The sequence below is a fragment of the Nyctereutes procyonoides genome, unplaced genomic scaffold (assembly GCF_905146905.1).
Source record: "Nyctereutes procyonoides isolate TBG_1078 unplaced genomic scaffold, NYPRO_anot_genome, whole genome shotgun sequence".
NCBI lineage: Eukaryota > Metazoa > Chordata > Mammalia > Carnivora > Canidae > Nyctereutes > Nyctereutes procyonoides.
In genome coordinates, this window is record NW_026575146.1 from 1,559,386 (window position 1) to 1,582,015 (window position 22,630).

Here is a 22,630-nt window from a genome sequence, read left to right on the forward strand (position 1 = left end):
CAATGACACCATCACAATTGTTAATTATTTGGTAAACTGTGACACCCTTGCAATAGACAAGTTGTTAGTGACCCTTGTTCATGTATCCATGACTAATGTGTTGCTATCTGGACTGTTCTGGGGGAAAAAAAAATCTGTGGACACTGTTAATCTGAATTGGGAACAGGATGGCTGAGGCAGAACCATTTTTAGCTGGTGAGCTGCGTTTGATAACTAAATTTATTAGAAAGTGTTTTCTATAATTCATTTGATTCTGGCTTTTCCAAAGTTGGCGGGTGTTATCTTGTTCTGTTTGTTTTATTTTTTTTTTTGTTCTGTTTGTTTTAAATTGTAAATCTAAGTATTCTAGGATTTTTAAGAGCTGTAAAATACAGTAGCATTAGGTATTCAACCGACATTGATACAAAAAACTCAGCTGAAGAGCTTGTCATTATAGAAGTGGAATCTAACTGGGGAGTATGTATTTAAATGCCATTCTGCAAGCAAAGGGTCAGATGATGGTTTATGTTAGTATTGTGAATGTATTAAATCCTAACAAGATTGACCATTTATTTTGGTAGCTGTCTCCATTGAAGGTTCTTAAAATCAGCAAGAATCTTAAAGACTTGGAATATTATTTTAACTCAGTGCTATTCAGATTCCTTCTTAGGAATCACTTCACCTATCCAAAGGGTTTAAGTCAGCCATTATATATTTTGCAGTTAAGGAAAGGTGACTATAAGCCATGAATCTTGCTGAAGCAATATTGTGATGTATACTGATTATCCTCCAGATTTTTTTTTTTTTTTAATTTATGATAGTCACACACACACAGAGAGAGAGAGAGAGAGGCAGAGACACAGGCAGAGGGAGAAGCAGGCTCCATGCATTGGGAGCCCGATGTGGGATTCGATCCCGGGTCTCCAGGATCACGCCCTGGGCCAAAGACAGGCGCCAAACCGCTGCGCCACCCAGGGATCCCTATCCTCCAGATTTAAAGATCTTAATTTTATTCTAGAGAACAAACCTTACATACTCAGAATTATTTTGGAAAAATTTGAATCTTTACAATTTGAGTTGTCTTTAACAATGATTACAAACTTAACATAAGGTCCTGGTGAATGTTGGAAGTCTAGAGAAGGTTTTTGCCATCAAGGATTGCATCTTCCTAGGAGGCAGGGTGTGTGCAGCAAAATCTAACTAGCAACACCAACTTTCTGATAAGTACCACTTAAAATGATCCAGGTACTTGCTATTCCCCCTGAAGTGCTCTTACTGCAAATAAAGCTTCCTCAAGGTTGGTGTTCAGTTATCTCCACTATAAACTTTGATCCGACCATGTATATAAAGATAGCAACATCCTTCGCTTGCATTTTTTAGGCTTCTTCCCTGCTTTATGGTCTCCATGGCATCGCGGCATCTGAGCTCTATTTTAGTTTTTCAGTTTCCTCTCAGTAGTACAAACAGCAGGGAATTTTTATTTACTGTGTTATCCCCATGGCCTAGAACAGCTTCTGGCATTTGGTAAATGATCACTAGGTAGTCTATAAATGAATGGATAGGGAAGACATTTCATCAAAAGATTGCTTATATTTGGAACAATTGGACCTAGACTCAATGTTAGCTTGGAGAAAGAAGGCCCAAGGCCTTCCTGGTAGGGGCAAAGTAATGAAGAATTTGCCTGCTGTGCCTTAAGCACCTCTTTTGCATGAGTATTTAATGCTTGTTATTAAATCACTTTTTTTAAGTATCAAAAGCTATTTGTGTATATAAGCTGCTCCATTGTATCCACATCTTCATTGTGACATCATCAAATAATCTCAGGTGAAGGACTACTCCAGTCATCTTGTAACTTTACTGTTATCGGTGCACTTATGTTCTTTTTCCTGTGTTTTGATATTAGTATGTTTTATCTAGCTTATTACAGAGAAGGGTCAAGAGAAGGTAAAAATTCTAATGGCCTTAACGTTTTAATTGTTGAACTTCTATACGTTATTACGTATAATAAAACAAAACATTGCACTATTCAAGTTGAGAAATAGAACATAGAAGCCTGTGGTTCCATCATCAGTTTCATCCCACTCTTTCCCTTCAGGAACTCCTAAATACTATCTAGATTATATTATCAGCTGTATGGTATTTCTAAACACAATATCTTAGTTTAGTTTTGGAACACAAATCTGGCTTTATGAGGGCAATATTTACCAACAGTTGATGAAGGCATCTTTGAACTGAATGAGTATTCTCTGAGCTTGAGTTCAGTTTCTAGAATTTATAAGAGTCCCAATCAGAGATGACATTGAGCCAGGTGATGAGTAAGTTCTAGGGAACACAAGTCACCACAGCTGGAGCATCCTGGATCTCCTGTAGTGGAGATGTTTAGTGGTTGTATACTTGTTTTACATTTTTCTGCTTTTTAAGGTCACCGTGATCTCAAGATCAATGCAGAGCCTTCCTCTGGAGTGCAGTGAGTGTCCTCAGCTCATCTAGATGTCAGAATATGAAGGGAAGAACAAGCACTCCAATGGTCAAACAAGCGAAGTATAGAACAGTGGGAGCCAGATACACTAGGACATACTAACCTCAGATTATGAAGGCAGTGAATATCATGCTTATGACAACCATCAACCTGTTTTTCATTATATACCTTTAGTGTGAACTAGTCACTCTGTGGTTCTGGTGCCCAGCTGTTATCCTAGGAATTACTTTCTCTCCTTCATATGTTAAATTGTCTATTTGCAGTATGTTTTACATTGTGAAGCACATCCTCTTGTAATTCTTGAATTAGGGTGATGGGATGTCAACTTCTTGAAACCCTCCATGTTGAGAAATGTACTCAACCCCCATATTTGATCCATAGCTTGGCTGGGTATAAAATTAGAGGTTTAGATTATTCTCCCTCAGAAGTTTAAAGGATTTTTCCTCATTCATTTCCAAGTTTATGGGAATCTGAAGCCATTCTGATTCCTGATATTTTGCATGTAATTTTTTTTCATATCTGTAGAATCTCTGTCTCCAAAGTTCTGAAATTTCACAATGATGATGTTATGGATCTATTTTCATCCATTGTGTTTTATCTTTTCAGTGGAGGCTCATGTCCTTTCACTTCTGGAAGTTAAAATTTTTTATTTTCTTGTGTTTTCTCTTTTTCTCTCTTCAGCTGTTACTTGAGGTGACCTTCTGGACCAGCGGTACTTGAATTGCTTATGTTTTTCTCCCATCTCTATGCCATTTTACTCTACTTTCTGAGAGATTTCCCTAATTTTGTCTTCCAGTCTTCTGAGTCTTTCATTTCTCCAATAAGACTTTTAATTTCTAAGAGTTAATTTTTATTCAAATTGCTTTTTAATTCATTTTGGGCTTACCTGTTAGAGCTTTTCCACAGATCTTTGGAAATTCCTGTCTTTTGGCTCATGATTAAGACTGGAGGAAGGAGACACTGGAAATTCTTTTTTTTTTTTTTTAAGATTTTATTTATTTATTCATGAGAGACACAGAAGGAGAGAGAGGCAGAGACACAGGCAGAGGGAGAAGCAGGCTCCATACCGGGAGCCTGATGCAGGACTCGATCCCAGGTCTCCAGGACCACACCCCGGCTGAAGGCAGCGCTAAACCGCTGAGCCACCAGGGCTCCCCAACCCTGGAAATTCTTAATGGATAAGTGGCATTTGATGATTTTGAGCTTTATTGTAGAATGGTCTTGGTAAGCTGTTTGGGAATCTTTCCAGTGTCGATGTCTTTATGCATTTTGTCAGGGAATGGTTATATTCTTAGGGAAGTTTTAATTTTATCTTGAGAGTAAGGGTCTGGCAGGCAGAGTTCTCTGAGCCAAATAGAGGAACAGAGTTTGAGGTATATTCTCTGCCTTCAGCATCATTATTCATAAGAGGAATCACTAGACGAATCATCATACACACGCACCATCAACCTCATTAATTGAATCCTTATTTGCAAATTTGTCTATTTTCTAAAACTTGAAATTCTAAAATCAATGTGCATGGTGCTTTCATAGCCATTCACAGACCTGCACATAGCAGTTAAAAAGTTGAGTCACCAGACATGGCATGTTCTCAGCAAAGGTGGAACAAGGTGATGCCCTTGCCTTCTTGTTTCAGCTCTCATACTGTAAACACCTGTCCTTTTCATAGTCCATGCCACATTTTCCATGTTTTTGCCATTTTTCATGGTGATTTTAATGTTTAAAATGGCCCCCAAACATTGTGTTGAAGTGTGGTCCAGTGTTTCTGAGTGCGTGAAGGCTGTGGAGAAAATACGTCTGCTAGATAATCTTCATCCAGGCATGAGTTACAGTGTTGCCAACTAGGACTGAATCAACTATATATTTACACCAGATTATTTATTTATTTATTTATTTACTTATTTACTTATTTATTTTCTTTATTCATGAGAAACAGAGAGGTAGAGACAACAGGCAGAGGGAGAAGCAGGTTCCATGCAGGGAGCCCGACGTGGGACTCGATCCCAGGTCTCCAGGATCACACCCCAGGCCGAAGGCAGCACTGAACCACTGAGCTACCCAGGCTGCCCAACACAAAGTGTCTTAAATAGAAAAACAAGGGCAGCACCTTCAGCATGGGGTGTGATCCTGGAGACCTGGTATCAAATCTCACATCGGGCTCCCTGCATGGAGCCTGCTTCTCCCTCTGCCTGTGTCTCTGCCTCTCTCTCTCTCTCTCTCTCTCTGTCAGTCATGAATAAATAAATAAAATCTTTAAAAAAAATAAATGGAAAAATAAAACGAAGTTGTACATTGATATGTGGATTAAAAATAGTGTGACCAAAGGCTCACAGGAACCTAACCCTGTATTCCCCTTGGGAGTAATAAGGTCATTCAGTGTTGGAAGAGACTTTATGGAATGCACCTACCACAAATAATGAGTCAACCATAAATATATGTATACATCTATATCTGCCTACCCCTGCCTTCAGCAGTGCCTCATGTTCACTCCTGCACAGATCTCTTTTTGTCATTTTTGGAGAGTAGACTTATGCTAGAGTTAGGGAGGGCAGTCACCCAAGGGTGTAGAGGGAGGGAGGGGATCCGGGAATCAACTTCTTTGAATCAGTAAACTTTCATCTTGGCCCTCCATATTTTAGCAGGCTCTTCATTTATCTCATCCCAATCCCACAGGTACATGCTGTTCTGGGGATTCCTACAACTTTGAAGGGTTCTGCAATAAAAATCTGGATGGTTGGTTCTCCCTTCTGTCAGCTTGGGAAGTGGATTCTGACATAGTTTTAACTCCTCCAAGTCACTATGTCTATCATTTTTCCAGAATCAGATTTTTTTATTGCTGTCTCCTTTCCTCCCTGACCTTACGGTTCTCTGTGTCTCTATTTTCCTTTACTGTTGTTTTTTTTTAGAGCTTTGAAGGAAAGCAAAATTTGATGGGGGTGTTCTTTCTACCTTCCTGTCTTAATTCCTCCTCCTCTTTAATAACTCATGTTCCTGGGGTAAGTGAATAGGTGGAGGCCACTATGCTACCCTCTTTATCATAGGACCATGGAAGATGTTGATATTGCTAATGTTTGTATGTTCTGGATTGCAAAGAAATTAAGTTTTTTGACTCACTGACAACTGAATGAGAAAATGTCTTCCTTTTCTCTTCTCCACCATGCCTTTATAAGGAAATGTGAATTGTTAGGTGTCTGTACAAAGCATTCTTAACTTCCAGCTCAGAAAGAAAATGTCTAGTCCAAAGTAGAATTTTTTCCAATTTCATTATAGTCATAATCCTCTCCAGGCTTCTTATAAAATTTTTGAACTGAGATCTTTGTAATGCTTATTTTTCATTGTTAACATGCTAAACAAAACTGTTGATGGCTTCCAGATCACTTTGTTTTTGTTTTTTTTTTAATTTATTTTTATTTATTTATGATAGACACAGAGAGAGAGAGAGAGAGAGAGAGGCAGAGACACAGGCAGAGGGAGAAGCAAGCTCCATGCCGGGAGCTCGACGCGGGACTCGATCCCGGGACCCCAGGATCGCGCCCCGGGCCAAAGGCAGGCGCAAAACCGCTGAGCCACCCAGGGATCCCTCCAGATCACTTTCTTTTCCTCATTTTAAAAATTGTCTAAGATTTTAAACCAATGTGTAAAAATAATACCAAACGTATAAAAATAATGGCCACGTTGATACAGTCTACTAAGTAAGAGGATATACAGAAATAGCTGAGTTGATACTGATTGTTTTATAATCTTTTCTATCAAAGTGTTCCTTTTTTAAAATGTCATTGTTTTAATCTTTAAAACAATAATGAATAATGTTTGTAGAAAAATTGAAAATGCAGGAAACTAATCACCTTTATTCTTAACCACTCAGAGGTATGAGTATTCATACACACACAGACACACACACACCCTGTAAATATCTATATAACTCCTAGTTCTTATTTGTAAATACGTGAATAAAAATGTATCATTAACATTTTCCATGTTTTTCTCCCACAAGTCATTTTTAATCATTACATTCTCCTTTACTGGTTGGTAACCTATTTCCTAGTATGATTTTTGGCTTTGCAGGCCATATGGTCTCCATTAATAACTACTCTACTATTGTAGTGTGAAAGCAGCAATAGACATTAAACAAACAAATGGGTATGATTGTTTACCAATAAAACTTTATTTACAAAAACATAATAGCTTCATATTTGACCCACTGGTCTCAATTTGCTCACCCCTGGATGTTTCTTTAAGCTTATTTGGACAATAGTGCACAAGAATTGCAAAATAGAGATCCCATTCATCTTTTACCTAGTTTCCTCAGTTTAAGTTATAGCTTAAACGACTATAGTACAATATCAAACCCAGGAAATATACATGATACAGTGTGTATTTATAGTTCCATACCATTCTATTACATATATAACAACCACCCACTACGATAATACAGAACTGCTTTTTCAAATTTTATTTTATGAATCTCTACATCCAACATGGGATTCAGATTTACAATCCTGAGACCAAGGGGCCCATGATCTTAACTGAGTCAGTCAGGCGCTCCTAGAATTATCCCACTTCTCAGCGGTTTCCCTCATTCTATCCTGGATAGTCACAACCACCTCCTTCTCCAATCATCCCTCCCTGTTGGCAGTCATTAATCTATTCTCTGTCTCTCTAATTTTGTCATTTTGAAATTGTTCTACAAATGGAATCATACAGTACATAACCTTTTGAGATTGGCTTTTCTCAGCATTGAGATCCATCCAGGTGTGTATGTATCAGTAGTATTCTGTTGTTGAACAGTATTCCAGGATTTAGATGTAACAGTATAACCACTTATTGCAAAGCATTTTGGTTGTTTTAAATGATTCTTCTAAGGTTCTGGTGATCACATATTCCATGTGACTCAGCATTCTATCACCAACAGTGTAGATGACCTTGATCTTCATGTTTAGTTTGACTGACTAGGCAGGTGTTTCGTTACAATCAAGCTTCAGAACTGAATGTGGTTCAGAATTTGGTGGTCCTTCAATTTCAGGTGTTCAGTTGAATCCTATTTTATCTGCCATTCTTTTAAACTCCTTGAACTAATTAAAACTCACTGATTTAGGGATCCCTGGGTGGCGCAGCGGTTTGGTGCCTGCCTTTGGCCCAGGGCGCGATCCTGGAGATCTGGGATCGAATCCCTCGTCGGGCTCCTGGTGCATGGAGTCTGCTTCTCCCTCTGCCTGTGTCTCTGTCTCTGTCTCTCTCTCTGTGTGACTATCGTAGATTAAAAAAAAAAAATCACTGATTTAAATCAGAGGGTATTTATCCTTCAGAGGCTTCCATTTATTTTGCAGGTTAGTACCAACATACCTATATTTATGGTGATGGTTGAATACATGGTCTTACTACTTGCAGAGATAGAGACTCAAGTTTGAGTCTCCGTGTTACCACTTACTACCTGTGGTGTTTGAGAAGTCCCCTAACTTTGAGCCTTTATTTGCTTACCTGTTAAAAAAATAATAATGCCAACTCAGGAGTAAATGGATTATATATAGGAAAAGTATTTGGGAAACAGGAAAACACTATAAATGTTACAGTACTCTATAAAAATAAAAATCGTCATTAGTGGTTTAGAAAAAGCAGATTTATTATTTGAATACCTTATATTTTTTAACTAGTAAATATGTCCTTGCTGAAAAAAATAATGTAAGACTCAGTTTTACAGACTTAGAAGGCCAAAAGAAGGGAGAGGAAGAGTAATATTTCTGTATGCTGTAATGGATGACCTGTGTTGTAAATACAATACCATCTGGCAGATGTGAGAAGAAATCATTTAAATCAACAATGTCTGTAATGAGCTACCATCTGATTTCTGTTAATCAGTCCTTCCTTTTTCAACCCGTCTCCTCTTGGTTTCCATGACCCTGTTCTCTCCTGTTTCTCCTCCTGGCTTATCATCCTCATCTTCTTGGCCCTTAAATACGGAGTTCCCTAGGGATCATCCCTGTACTTCTCTTTCCATGACCTCTTCCCTGGCAATATCATGCCTTTACATCACTCTCCAAACAAAGCCTACATCTGTGTCTCTAGCCCTGACCTCCCTCATTTCCATCCTGCTGGCTGGATGACTCTCTCAAACTCAGTATTTCCAAAGCTGAGGTAATTTTTCTTACTAAGATGGCCCTTCTTTTCAAATTCTGTTTCTGTCCACAGCCCGACCCTCTTCTCAGTCCCTCTGCACTGTTCTCTCTTTGCCACCTCCTCAATCCCTGCACATCTAGTCATGTTGTCAATTCTTTGAGCAGTGTCTCCTCTTCCCTCTCTTTGCATTTCAGGCCCACACCTTCAGCTTTGTAACTGAAATCTCACCTCCCCTCCCCACAACCATCCATTCAACCTTCCACAGCTCTCTTCAGATTCTCCCTACTCAGGATCCCTGATTGCTCCTCTGACCGGCTTTTCTAATCTATATACTCGACTCCAGAGGAGCTTCAAGTAATGAGGCGAAACCTTTACAGAATTCCACAATGTTTTCCTTTTCCTGTGACACTTACCTAACTTCATTTAATGTACACTCTCCTTTTCTCTCTGCACCCATTTTGTGGTTTCTCTCAATATTTCCACAGAGTTGCATGTAGCAGATATTTATAGAATGAAGGATTGGTCCTATGGTGGAAACTCAACTAGTGTTTGGCCCACACATTCAATAAGTATTGAGCACTTTAATTACTAGGGTCAGGTACTTTGAGACATGGGGCACATGTGGGTTCAGTCTCAGCCTTTTTTTTTTTTAATTGACTTTATTCTTCATTTAACTTTTAAAAACACTATAGTTGAATATTAAAAACAAAAGCAAGTAGTGACCATATTGTGATTACAGTCCTTCACTCATTCAAGACTGTATGTAAAATACCAGTAGTGAGTGTTACTCACTGACCTCATTAAGAGATCTGACCAAATAGCCCTTCTTAGGATAGGACGGACACTCATCCTTACATGCTTCTGCATTGTAATGGTGCCATCTTTCCTGATTTGGATAGAAGTCCCAATAATACTTCGTGGTCCATTTCATCAGTATCTTATACTCCCTTCCTCTCAGGAGGTGTTTGTTTGTTTGTTTTTCCAACAAAAAGCATTTATTGAGAGAGAGCCACTCTCAGGAAAGTTTAAGTTTGATGATTAGGTGACTCTTTTCATACATCCTGTGATAAATTCCCATGCCTTCATCTAGCACACACATAGACCTTACATTCTAGTAGGAATCCTAAAAATGTTACCATTAGATAATTTACTATTTTATACTAAAGTATTAACTTTGTACTTCTATCTAAAGCAAAGCCATTAGGCACTTAGTTTAGGAATATATTAAAGAATTGTACTCTGGTTGCCTGAAGGACATGCAATTTACCTGTTTAGCGATTTGAGAAGTCTATATTAGAAGAGGAAGATGGGTAAGTTTATGAAATATCTTACTAAGAGAAGGAAGTTGGTGAGGAGGGAAAAAGGAGTGAGGAGATCAAGCTATCGAGGTCCCCTCCAGTTAGTCATTTCTCAGGCAGGCAGTTCCACGAAACTAACATAATGTGCTTTTGGATCTTATACAGATGGCAATCAGGAGTTACTTCCCTGTGAAGTCTGTGGAAGACGCTTTGCAGCAGATGTTCTGGTAAACATAAAGACATTTTGTAGATGTGTTTTGTTGGAGTTAAATGAACTGTCAAGTCAGTGAGGAGGCTGCAGCGGCAAAGATTAAAGACAGATGTGGAGGGAAAGCAAGGAAAGAGAGGTCCATAACCTATGGCTGGCAGGCCCAGAGGACACCAAGGCACAAAGATACCACCCCATTCAAAAGGGAGCTTAGTTAAACATGGTACTCTTACAAAAAGGATGCCAGATGAAAACGTTTTGGCACAGCTAATTGTCTCTTGAGAGGTTTTGGCTCTTTTGCCTTTTCTATAAGCATCAAAAATTCAAATTTTAAGGCCAAAGCACCAGGGAAATTAGCTAGTTAAGAAGAATGAACATTGAATTTGGAGCATCTGGAAACTTGGCTTTTAGCCTCAAATTTGTCACTAATTCTGACAAGTCCTTTAACCTCCCTCTGTTTCCTGCTTTGCCACGTATAAAGACAGAACCTTTCAATTTCAGGGACTTTATGTAATTTGAACAAAATGGATGTAAGGCCTGTTCCAAGATCTAATTGTTCATCAGATTCAAACTAACTGCATGTCAAGTCCTCTGAATGATACCTATAAAGTGGAATAAAAGCTTAATTTATTTCAAAGTTAGGGAATCAGGTATGAGATTCCAATATTCTAAAGAGAGTCCCAAGAAAAATGATAATAAAAAACTTAAGGTGATAATGCAACTCAGTTTGAACATTTTAATCAAGGAGACATAACCAAACTTAAAGGATTTGGACTATACACCTGACTGCATTTGGGGTGAAAGACTACACAATGAGGTTTTAAGTTTTCTTTCTCTGGGGAATTTTAAAAATGAAATATCTGTTGTAATTAACTGCAGCTAGAGCTTCCTGAATTTAGAAGCAGGAGCTAATAGGCCTGTTGTGGCCCAGGAATCCACCAGTGTGCTGCTTTTGCCAAACTAGGCCTGCACCCCATAAGAAGGAATTCGAGACCTAGAAGATACCATTCATTTGAAGTGAGATTACTAAATGTCAAGTATGTCTTGGGTCTTCTTGGGTTTTACTTCTAGGCCTATCTCCAGGCTACAAAGAGCATTTGATCAAATGATAGGATACCTCTCTCTAATTTAAAATGATATGGCTTGGGGCACCTGGGTGGCTCTGTCAGTTGAGTGTCGGACTCTTTTGATTTCAGCTCAAGTCATGATCTCAGGGTCACAGGACGGAACCCAGTGTCGGGCTCTGCACTCAGCAGGGAGTCTGCTAAAGATTTTCTCCCCCTTCTCCCACTGCCCCTCCCCTCCTCTGTCTTTCTCTTTCTCTCCATAAAATAAATAAATCTTTAAAAATAAAATATCTGTTCCTTGCTGCTGTGGACCATGGGCTGCTGGGGTCAGTGAAGGATCTCAAGATGGCTGGGCAAGAACTTGCTCTAAAAGCCACTGACTGGGTAGCTTTGGGGGAAATCATACCCCAAAACCAGAAGGCCATTGCTAACTCCCTACAGTACAATCTTGGAATGAGATGCGTACCTCCATGTTGGCTACTCTCCGTGAGAAACCACCTACTATCGACTGGGCTGACTATAAGGCCTATTTGGTGAAGTTTGGCTTGTAGATTACTTTGAGAAGTTTAATGCCCTGAAGGTTCCCATGCCAGAGAATAAATATACAGTCTGGGTGGATGCTGAGGAAAAAGAAGAGGTAAAAAGTTGTGCTGAGTGTTTGTCTCTCTCAAAGGCCAGGATTGAGGAATATGAAAAAGAGCTGGAGAACATGAAGAACATAATGCCTTACTGGCCTCACAAGCCATCGAAAATTTATAAACTTGAGTTGGGGAGAAAGCTCTGTCCCTCATATCATAAATGCTGGACATTAAAAATAATGATATGGGAGAAAAATAAAATATAAAATAAAATGATAGGGCTTGTTTGTAACCAGTACAGAGATTTTTATAGAGCCCTGTATTTTGTTGGATGAAAGAATTGTGTGTTAACTATTATGAGTTACCTGCCCACCAAGGAAGAGGACATCTAGTTGGAAGTTGTTGGCATAATCCTATGATGTTGCTGTCACAGACTTTGTAAGGGTGGTACACAGGCTGCATGTTGGCCTCCCTGTCTTATGTACTAGAAATTCTGAGTACTTAAAGAACTTCTTGGCTGGAGTAAAAAAGTTTTCCCTGCTGATCGTCTGTTAAATGTTAAATATTGTAACATTTTAAAACTTAATATTAAATACTCAGATTTGCTCTGAAATAAATGACTTCATGGATGTGAAATGTTTGGATAAATTAAAGGAAAATATCTTCATAATGTAAATGGAATTGGTGTACCCTTCATTTATTTGCATGGTTGTCCCAGTTGTCTTTTGCAGATGTTCTCAAATATTTCTTTGAAACCTCCCTACTCCTTGAGGAAGTTAAGTAGTTTAATTTGCTGTATGTAGAAAAGTGACTCCATTAAATTCAATTTTGAAATTGCCAAGTGGTAAGAAGAGTTTCCCTGAGAAGGTTCCACTGGTAGGAACAAAGTTTCCCCCTGCTGTATGCAAAGGGCTGTTTCAAAAGGATGGTAAAACAATGTTAGGATTGTTGGGACTCAGATTCCCTGCTAGGTTACTGGATGACTTGCTCATGGAATTTGGGAATCTGTGGAGGCAGGAAACCGAACAGAAGATATAACCGGGAAAACTTTCCTTGGCTTCCATGAGTACCTAACTCAGTATTAGAAATATTTATTTCAATTTAAACTAGAAAGTTTGCCTTTTCAACAGTATTGAATGCCTGGAGCTAGCTGCGAAGGCCTTTTCTTGACCTTACCCTCACTCAATATCTAGTGATGTGTAACATGGGTGGAGAGAGCCAGATGGATTTGCTCTGCTGTGATTTGAGAGTTGGAGAATGAACTTGGCTCTGAAGGTGAACCCTGTCACTCCAGTGGGGGCTGCCTCAGTACAAACCTTGTGACTATACATGTTAAAAATTTTAATCCCCACTGGTTTTTTTTTTTCTAGGAAAGGCATGGACCAATATGTAGGAAACTCTTCAACAAAAAACGCAAACCTTTCAATTCCTTGAAACAAAGATTACAGGGCACTGACATCCCCATTGTGAAAAAAGCTCCTCAGTCCAAGGTACTATCAATATCTGGCTTATTGTTCTTGATTACATCCTTAAGTACATTAAATCCTCTTTTTGGCTCTCTGGCTTCATTTTTGCTTGATAGTGCAGTATAATGTCATGTAAGTATAATCCACCTTTACTGTTTTCTTTTTAATCATGCTCACTTAGATTTCGAAATGTATTTCAGATACTTTCCAGATGTGGCAAAAAAGAATCTCGTTTATGTTTTCATTAGTGTAGCGTTAAATCTAGCAATTAACTTGGAAGAGAGTCCCTTTTAATCTTACATTTAAGTCATTCCTTAAAATTCTGTAGTTTGTTTTTGATTGTTATTTTGTGTTTTCCCTCACTAGTGTGACTTGCAAATTTTATTACTGTATTTCCCAAACTTCTTTTTTGTACTTTTGAAAACAAGTTCTCTTTTCCCTCCAAATGTCAGTCTGATTTTCTGTAAATTTAAATCTCAGCTTAAAATTGCAATGGAGAGATGTATAGTCTAAGTTAGTATATGTTGGTTTTGCTTTTTATAGCCTCAATCTGTGAGAAGATCTAACTGGAGACAACAACATGAAGACCTCATTAATGCCATCCGATCAGCAAAGCAGTGTACACTAGCCATTAAAGAAGGCCGACCTCTCCCCCCTCCACCTCCTCCATCTGTCAACCCAGGTGTGTGGCTAGTTTGGTTTGCTTTTGGCATTTTACTCTTAACCAGTTGTGCCTGATTTGGGGCCAGATCATCCTGACTTGCTTCCTCCTATACATTCTAAAATAAATAATAGCAATTAAATTATATAAAACTACTTTTATTGAATATATCTTATCCTAATTTCTTTTTAATTCTGCATAAAGAGTCTGTGTTTCCTTCCAACTCACATGAGAACACCACTGTACCCAGTGTCATGGCACTACATAACTCCAGGGGATGCCATTTACATCATGGTCAATGAGAATGGGGCTATGCAGGGCAGTTCTACAATAGCTTCACAATGCCAGATACCCATAGCTCTGGCTTGTTTTGGGGTGGGGGTAAGGGGTTGTTCTGAGATAAAAATCCCATGATATAAAATTTACCATTTTAGCCATTTTAAGTTGTGCAATTTCATGGCCTAAAGGTTTTTTTTTTACCAGAAACTTTATTTTGAAAGTTTTCAAGTTTACAGAAAAAAAAAAAGAAGAAATTTACGGAATTTACAGAAAAATTACAAATTTACAGGAAAAAAGTGATCACTCACACCTTCCACTGAAATTTGAGTTGTTGACATTGTCATATTTTCTGTCTTTTTATTTTTGGAGTGGGGGCAGAACTATTTAAAACTAAATTTCAAACATCACAACACTTTACCCTTAACTATGTCAGTATGCATTTCTTAAGCATGAGTGCATTTCCTTGCATAACATATAGACTCATATTTTCCCAGTTATCTTAAGAATGTCTTTTAAAGCTCTCTCCTTGCCCCCTAGTCACAATCTAGGATTCAGTCAAGGTTCATGCATTTTTATTGTTGTCTCTTTTCTTTAATCTTGCACAACACCCCTATTGGGCCAATTATCTTTGAGAATATCTCTTTTGCTAGATATGTCTGGTTTTTGGCCCAAGTTAATGCTTAACTTTTTCCTCTATCCTGTTTTTTTTTCTTTTCTTTCTTTCTTTTTCTTCTTCTTCTTCTTCTTTTTTTTTTTTTTTTTTTGTAAACTGGAAATTAGGGGTAGAGGCTCTATTACATTAATAATATTAATCCCTACCAGATATAAGATTCTCAATTATTTTCTCCCATTCTGTGGACTGTCTTTTCACTTTCTTGATGGTATCCTTTGATGCAGAAAAATTTTTAATTTTGAAGAAGTCCAGTTTATTTTACTTTTATTTTGTTACCTTGATCTTGATGTTAAATCCAAAAATTCATTGCAAAATCCATGTCATGAAGCCTTTCCCATATGCTTTCTTCTAAGAGTTTTATAGTTTTGGCTCTTACAGTTTTGTCTTTGATCCAGGTGGAACTAATTCTCTATGTAGTATAAGGTAAGATCTCAACTACATTGGAAGTTGGATATCTAGTTTTATATGTGGATATCTAGTTTTCTCAGCACTGTTTGTCAAAAAGACTTGAATGATCTTGACACTATTATTGAAAGCCAGTTGACCATATATGATAAGATTTACTTCTGGGTTGTCTGTTCTAGGCTGTTTTTCTAGATGTCTTGTTCTTATGCCAGTACCACCCTGTTTAGATTACTCTAGTAAACTTGTAGTACATTTTGAAAGTTCTCCAAGATTTATTTTGGTAATTAGGGGACCTTTGAGATTTCATATGAATTTTTAGGGTGAGTTTTTTTTTCTATTTCTGAAAATGCCATAAGAATTTTGATAGGGTTTACACTTAATCTGTGCATAGCCTTGGGTAGTGTTGTCATCTTAACAATAATGTTTTCCAGTCTATGAACATAGGAAGTCTTTTAATTTGCTTCTCTTTGATTTCTGTCATCAATATTTTATTGTATAGATGTAGGAATATACAAGTTTTTTTACCACCTTGGTTAGATTTATTCCTAAGTATTTTATTCTTTTTGATGTTATTGTAAATGGAATTGTTAACCTTGTTTTCAGATTGTTCATTGCTAGTGTATAGAAATATGACTGATTTTTGTGTAATAATTTTGTATCCTGCAACTTTATTGAATTTTGTTAGCTCTAACAACTGTTTTTTGGTGTGACATTTTTAGGGCCTTCTACATATACAATTATGTCATTTCTGAACAGATACAATTTTTTTCTTCCTCTCCAATTTGCCTATTATTTCTTTTTCATGTCTAAATCCTCTTGCTAGAACTTCCAATACTATATTGAATAGCAGTGATGAAAGCAGACATTCTCGTCTTGTTTTCCATTGAGTAAATATTATCTGAGGGTTATAATTGGCTATTCAAAGCATAAATAATAGCATATTATGAGAATTATGTGGAAAGTAAAATGTATGAAAACACTACAACAAGGTTAGGTAAGGAAAAGGAACATATATTGTTGAAAGGTTTCTGTACATTATACACAAATAAGTTTGTACTTATCACACATGAATACATATAGTATTGTTTGAAGGTAGAGTTTTTTTATCTTAAAGATGCCTATTATAAACTCTAGAGTAAACACATAAAAATATTGACATGTAGCTAATAAGACAATAAGTGGAATTGAGATAAAATGGGAAAAAATTTAATCTAAGGGAAGACAGGAAAAGAGAAGGGGAAAAAAAACAAAGAAAAGATGGAATAAAGACAAATAGCAATATGGTAAACTTAAACCTAACTATATGGACAGTTGCATATAAATGACCTAAACCCTTCAGATAAAAGGCAGATTATCAAACTAAATTTATTATTTAATTTAGCAAGGTCCAATTATATGCTTTCCACAAGAAACACACTTTAAATGTGAAGACAAATAAGTGTGCCAGGCAGGTGACAAAATAAGGATGTAATGCAGGTAGGTCCAAAGAGGCCACCCCTCATTAACAGATGGCTGATCCTGTGTTAGCAGGGCTGCTGCCTCAAAGAAACACACACCAGGATTGCCAGATCTAATTTCTCAAAGGATAGCAAAAACTGCAGATTTCCTGATTTATAAATATCAGAAACTCAGTATTTTAGAAACTTTAGGTTTGAATCTGAGGTTGGAACTCAGGCAATGGTTTTCCTTGGTGAGGTGGGAATGACCAGGAATGGACATGAGGAGTATTGCTAGGAATGTTCTGTGTCTTGATCTGGGCGGGTTACATAGGTGTGTGCAGCTTGTGAATATTTCGTAGAGACATACACTTATGATTTGTCTTTTGTCCTGGATAAAAAGGTAAAAGAAGAAATAAACACTAGCAGTGTCAAAACAACTATAGGCTGACATGTTAAAAACATAGGGAAAGATATATGTGCGAACAATCATAAAAATGGAGTGCCTAATATTAGTATCAGGCAAACATCAATGTTATTTAACAGGGTAAAGATTAAAAATAACATTCATCAAGAACTATCAGTCCTAAATGTTTATGTGCCTAGTAACAGAGACTTAAAGAACATGAGACAAAAACTGACAAAAACTGGAAGAAGTAGAAAGTTCAAATTATATTTGGACATTTTATCATTTTCTCTTAGTATAGCTGGTAAAATAAGCGGCAGGAGAATCAGTAGGGATATAGAAAAGTTTGAATAACAATATCAACCAGTTTGACCTAGTTGATACCTATTGCTATAATGTGACATGCAGCAACAGCAGAATATAATTCTTTTTAAGTACGCATGGAGTATTTGTCCAAGGAAGACCATGTTCAGGACCACAAAGTGAGTCTCAATAAATATAAAAAGGATTGAAATCATACAGAGTATGTTACCTGACACAGTAGAATTAAGTCAGAAATTAATGATGAAAACATATCTAGAAAATTTCCTAATATTTGGATTTTATCAACTCATTTCTTTTTTTTTAAGATGTTTTATTTATTTATTCATGAGAGACACAGAGAAAAAGAGGCAGAGACACAGGCAGAGGGAGAAGCAGGCTCCATGGAGGGAGCCCGATGTGGGACTCGATATGGGGACTCCAGGGTCACACCCCGGACTGCAGGCGGTGCTAAACCGCTGCGCCACCGGGGCTGCCCTATCAACTCATTTATTTTTTTTTTCTTTTTCTTCTTCTTCTTCTTTTTTTTAATCAACTCATTTCTAAATAACAGATGGATTTAAGAAAAAATCATAAAATATATCAGAAAAAAATTTGAACTGGTCATGAAAACATCAAAATTTGTGGGATTCAGCTAAAAACAGTGTCTAGAGGGAGATTTATAGTTTTAAATGCTTATATTAGAAAAGAAGAAAGGTTTAAACCAATTACTTTATTCTTACTCTTTAAAAAGTTAGACGAACAAATTAAACCTAAATTAAGTTGAAGGAAGAAAATAGTGAATGTAGTTCACCATATTAACAAAATATTTTTAAGAGCAGATTATCATCCCAGTAGATACAGGAAAAGCCTGTGAAAAAATGCAATACCCATACATGTTTAAAACAAAACAAAGGGATCCCTGGGTGGCGCAGCGGTTTGGCGCCTGCATTTGGCCTAGGGCGCGATCCTGGAGACCCGGGATCGAATCCCACATCGGGCTCCCGGTGCATGGAGCCTGCTTCTCCCTCTGCCTGTGTCTCTGCCTCTCTCTCTCTCTCTCTCTCTCTCTCTCTCCCTCTCTCTCTGACTATCATAAGTAAATAAAAATTTAAAAAAAAATTAAAAAAATTAAAACAAAACAAAACAAAAAAACTCCTAGAAAGGTAGAAATAGAAGGGAACACCTCAGTAAAAGACATCTTTTAACAACCTACACTTAACATTACACTTGGTGTAAAAACTGGGCACGTTTCCACTGAGATCATGAAAAAAAAATCAAGGATGTCCTTTCTGACCACTCTTGTTCAACACTGTACTGGAGATAGAGTACCCAGTGTGGGATCCCTGGGTGGCTCAGTGGTTTAATGCCTGCCTTCGGCCCAGGGCGTAATCCTGGAGTCCCAGGATCGAGTTCCACGTCAGGCTTCCTGCACAGAGCCTGCTTCTCCCTCTGCCTGTGTCTCTGCCTCTCTGATTCTCTGTGCCTCTCATGAATTTAAAAAAAAAAAAAAAAGAGTACCCAGTGTAATAAGGAAATAAATTATCAGAGCAGAAGAAGCAAAACTATCTTTATTCACAGACAACATAATCATGAATGAATAAATAGAAAATCTTAGTAAACTGTAAGAAATCTACTCAAATTAAAAATTTATTTAAAATGTTTTCAGGATATAAAGTCAAGGGGCGCCTGTGTGGCTCAGTCAATTAAGCATCCAACTCTTGATTTTGGCTCAGGTCATGATCTCAGGGTTGTGAGATCAAACTCCTGTCAGGTTCTGCAATGAGTATGGAGCCTGGTTAAGATTCTTTCTCCCTCTCCCTCTGCGCACCCCCCCTGCTCGTGTACACTCTTCTCTCTCTCAAAAAACAAGGATGTAAAGTCAATGTACACAAGTAAATTTTATTTCTATATACTAGCATAAACAATTGAAAAATGAAATTAAAAAATACAATTTACAATTATGAAAAAACATTAAATACTTAGGTATATCTTTAACAAAACATGTGTAAGACTTGAAAAATGAAAACTACAAAACATTGTAGTTAGACAAAGAGAGGACCCCAAAAACTGGAGAGGTTTACCATTTTCAAGATTTGGAGGAATCCATATTATGTTGTCATGTCAGTTCTTCCCAAATTGATCTATGGATTCAATGTAATTCCAAAAAAAAAAAAAAAAAAATCCCTGCAAGTTTTCTTTGCCAAATAGGAATTCATCAGTTGATTCTAAAATTATATGGAAATTCAAATGATCTGGAATAGCCAAGATAGTTTTGAGAAAAAGGAAAAAAGCAGAGGACTTATACTACCTGTTATCAACACTTACTATGATGTTACAGTAATAAAATAATTTGATATTGGCATATCAGTTGAGCAGAAAAGAGACTAGTTAAAGACCTCCCACTCGTGTATGGGTGATTGATTTTTGTAGATCTCCCACGTATGTGTGGGTGATTTTTGACAAAGGGAAAGGATAATCTTATTAAATACAACAGGGGCAGCCCAGGTGGCTCAGCAGTTTAACGCCGCATTCAGCCCAGGGCCTGATCCTGCAGACCAAGGATTGAGTCCCACGTTGGGCTCCCTGCATGGAGCCTGCTTCTCCCTCTGCCTCTCTCTTTCTCTCTCTCTCTCTCTCATAAATAAATAAAATCTTAAAAAACAAAAAACAAATGCAACAGAGGCAACTAAACATCAGTTTGGAACAAATGAGCTGTGATCCTTATATAAAATTGACAACAAAAATTAATTTGCAATGGAACATTAACCTAATATAAGTACTACAACTCTAAGATTTCTAGAAAAAACAAAAATCTTTGATATGAGTCAACAAAGATTTCTTAAACAGGAAGCAAAATGTTCTAATTCTAATGATTTTTAAAAAGGAAATTGATGATTGGGCTTCACTAAAGCTAAAAATTTTAGTTTTGAGAGACACCTTAGGAGAGTGCAAAGGCAAGCCACAGTCTGGGAGAAAATATTTATAATACATATCTGACAAAGGACTCATACCAAGAATATACAAAGAACTCTTACAACTCAATAATAAGACAACCCAATAAGAAAAAGGAAGAGAGGGTGGCTGGGTGGCCCAGTGGTTGAGGGTCTGCTTTTGGCTCAGGTTGTGATCCCAGGGTCCTGGGATCGAATCCTGCATCAGGGAGCTTGCTACTCCTTTTCTGCCTGTGTCTCTGCCTCTCTCTCTCTCTGTCTCTCATGAATAAATAAATAAAACCTTTAAGAAAAAAGGCAAGAGATCTATTTGGACACATCACAAAATAATAGCCAATAAGCACTTAAAAAGATATTCAGCATCGTTTTTATCAGAGAAATGTGAATTACAACCATGATGAGATACCACCACATACCCACTTGAATAGCTAAAATTAAAGACTGACAATACATATGATAGCTAGAATGTAGAACAGCTGAAAGTTTCATATACTGCTGATGGGGGTGTAAAATAGTACAGCTACTTTGCACTGGTATTTTCTTAAGTTAAACATATACTTATTTATAGAGCAATTTTATACCTAGGTATTTATGTGAAAAACTGGTAACATGTCCTTAGAAAAGACTTATATGTTAATATTCATAGCAATGTTATAGCATAAAGTGAAAAAAATAGTCATCAACAAGTGAATGGATAGCAAAACAGAATAATATTTCACAGTGAAGAAAGCGCTACCATACATGCAACAATATGGCTATTCCATTATATAAAATTATAAAACAGGTATTTTTAGTGACAGGAAAAAGAGTTTTGATTGATTGAGGTTAGGTTTGGGGGAATATTGACTGAAAAGAAACTTTTGAGGGTGATGAAACTGTCCTATGTTTTAGTTGGAGTGGTTGCACAAATGTTACATTAATCAAAACTCATTGGCCTGTGTGCTTAAATGGTTGGATCTTCCTGCATTTAAATTATTTCTCAAAGTTTATTTTAAAAAGTAAAACACCAGAACCAATCCCCAAAGCCACAGTGGACTCATACTATAAAATAATCTGAAAAATAAATAATCTGAACTTCTATACCAGAAAATAATCTTTAAAAATATAACTTTATTTTTAATTATGTACAGGTGACATACAATACTATACTAGTTTCTGGGGCACAATGTTAGTGATTCGACATTTATATGCATTACAAAGTGCTTACCATGTTAAGTATAGTTACCATCTGTCACCATACAAATTTATTACAGTATCATTAATTGTATTCCCTATGCTATACTTTTCATCCCCGTGAGTGACTTGCTTATTTACCTACTTACTTTTAAGTTTTGAGAGGAAGATGAAAATATTTAGTACTGAAGGAAGGTGCACAAGAATGTGAAATAAAAGATTATATCGGCTGGGGTACCTGGGTGACTCAGTCAATTAAGCATCCGGCTTTTGGTTTCGGCTCAGATCATGATCTCATGGGTTGTGGGGTCAAGCCCCATGTCAGGCTCTGAGCTTGGCAGGGAGTCTGCTTGAAGATTCTCTTTCTCTGTCCTTACTCTCACTCATGAGTGCCTGTCTCAGAAAGGGAGGGAAAGAAGGAGGGAGGGAGGGAGGGAGGGAGGGAGGGAGGGAGGGAGGGAGGAAGGAAGGAAGGAAGGAAGGAAGGAAGGAAGGAAGGAAGGAAGGAAGGAAGGAAGGAAAAAAACAGATTATATTGTCTGTAATAATTTTCCAATGTGAAAAGAGCTTTACTTTGACTATCCTTAATACAGAAGATTATTTCAATTGCTGGATGATTTTAATTTTAGAGCTCTATGTGAAAATAAAGTATATTTTAGTTGGGCCACTATAATAGTGTTGAGATTGATCATTGTGGGTGTCATTGGTCTTTTGCCCACTGACAGAGTTTGTCCTGATTTCCTGCTATTCTTGTATCGTTTTCCTTGATTAATTTAGATATTATTTATTTATTTACTTATTTGAGAGAGTGAGAGTAAAAGAGCACAAGCAGTGGGAGCAGCAGAAGGAGAGGTAGAAGCAGGCTCCCTGCTCAGCAGGGAACCCGACACAGGGCTCAGTCCCAAGACAGACACTTAACCGACTGAGCCACCCAGCTGCCCCTCCTTGATTAATTTTATATGCTTTCTTCTTTTTAATTTGAGGAAGCAGAAAAGCCATAGACTAGGAGGCTTGTGATAATGCTTTTGTGTTGCATTTGGTGTTTGTTTTTGTTTTGTTTTCTAATGAGAAGAAAATGACACATTCCTTTTTTTTTTTTTAATTCAGAAAGTATCTTTTTGGAGAGATGACCTTCTTTCATTATCCTTTGTTTA

General features: G+C 37.3%; 1 protein-coding gene and 1 pseudogene across 1 annotated transcript in view; both read left to right on the plus strand.

Annotated features, from left to right (window-relative positions):
- Positions 1-26: 26 nt before the first annotated feature.
- ZC2HC1B (zinc finger C2HC-type containing 1B) overlaps positions 27-22,630 on the plus strand; it is a 42,744-nt gene continuing 20,140 nt past the window's right edge. The window contains exons 1-4 of the mRNA XM_055311656.1: positions 27-195; positions 10,036-10,097; positions 13,094-13,213; positions 13,733-13,871. Of these exons, the coding sequence (XP_055167631.1) occupies positions 168-195; positions 10,036-10,097; positions 13,094-13,213; positions 13,733-13,871 (349 nt within the window). The 5' untranslated portion in view covers positions 27-167. The remainder of the gene's footprint in view (positions 196-10,035; positions 10,098-13,093; positions 13,214-13,732; positions 13,872-22,630) is intronic.
- On the plus strand, positions 9,331-12,359 carry LOC129500829 (ATP synthase subunit d, mitochondrial-like; annotated as a pseudogene).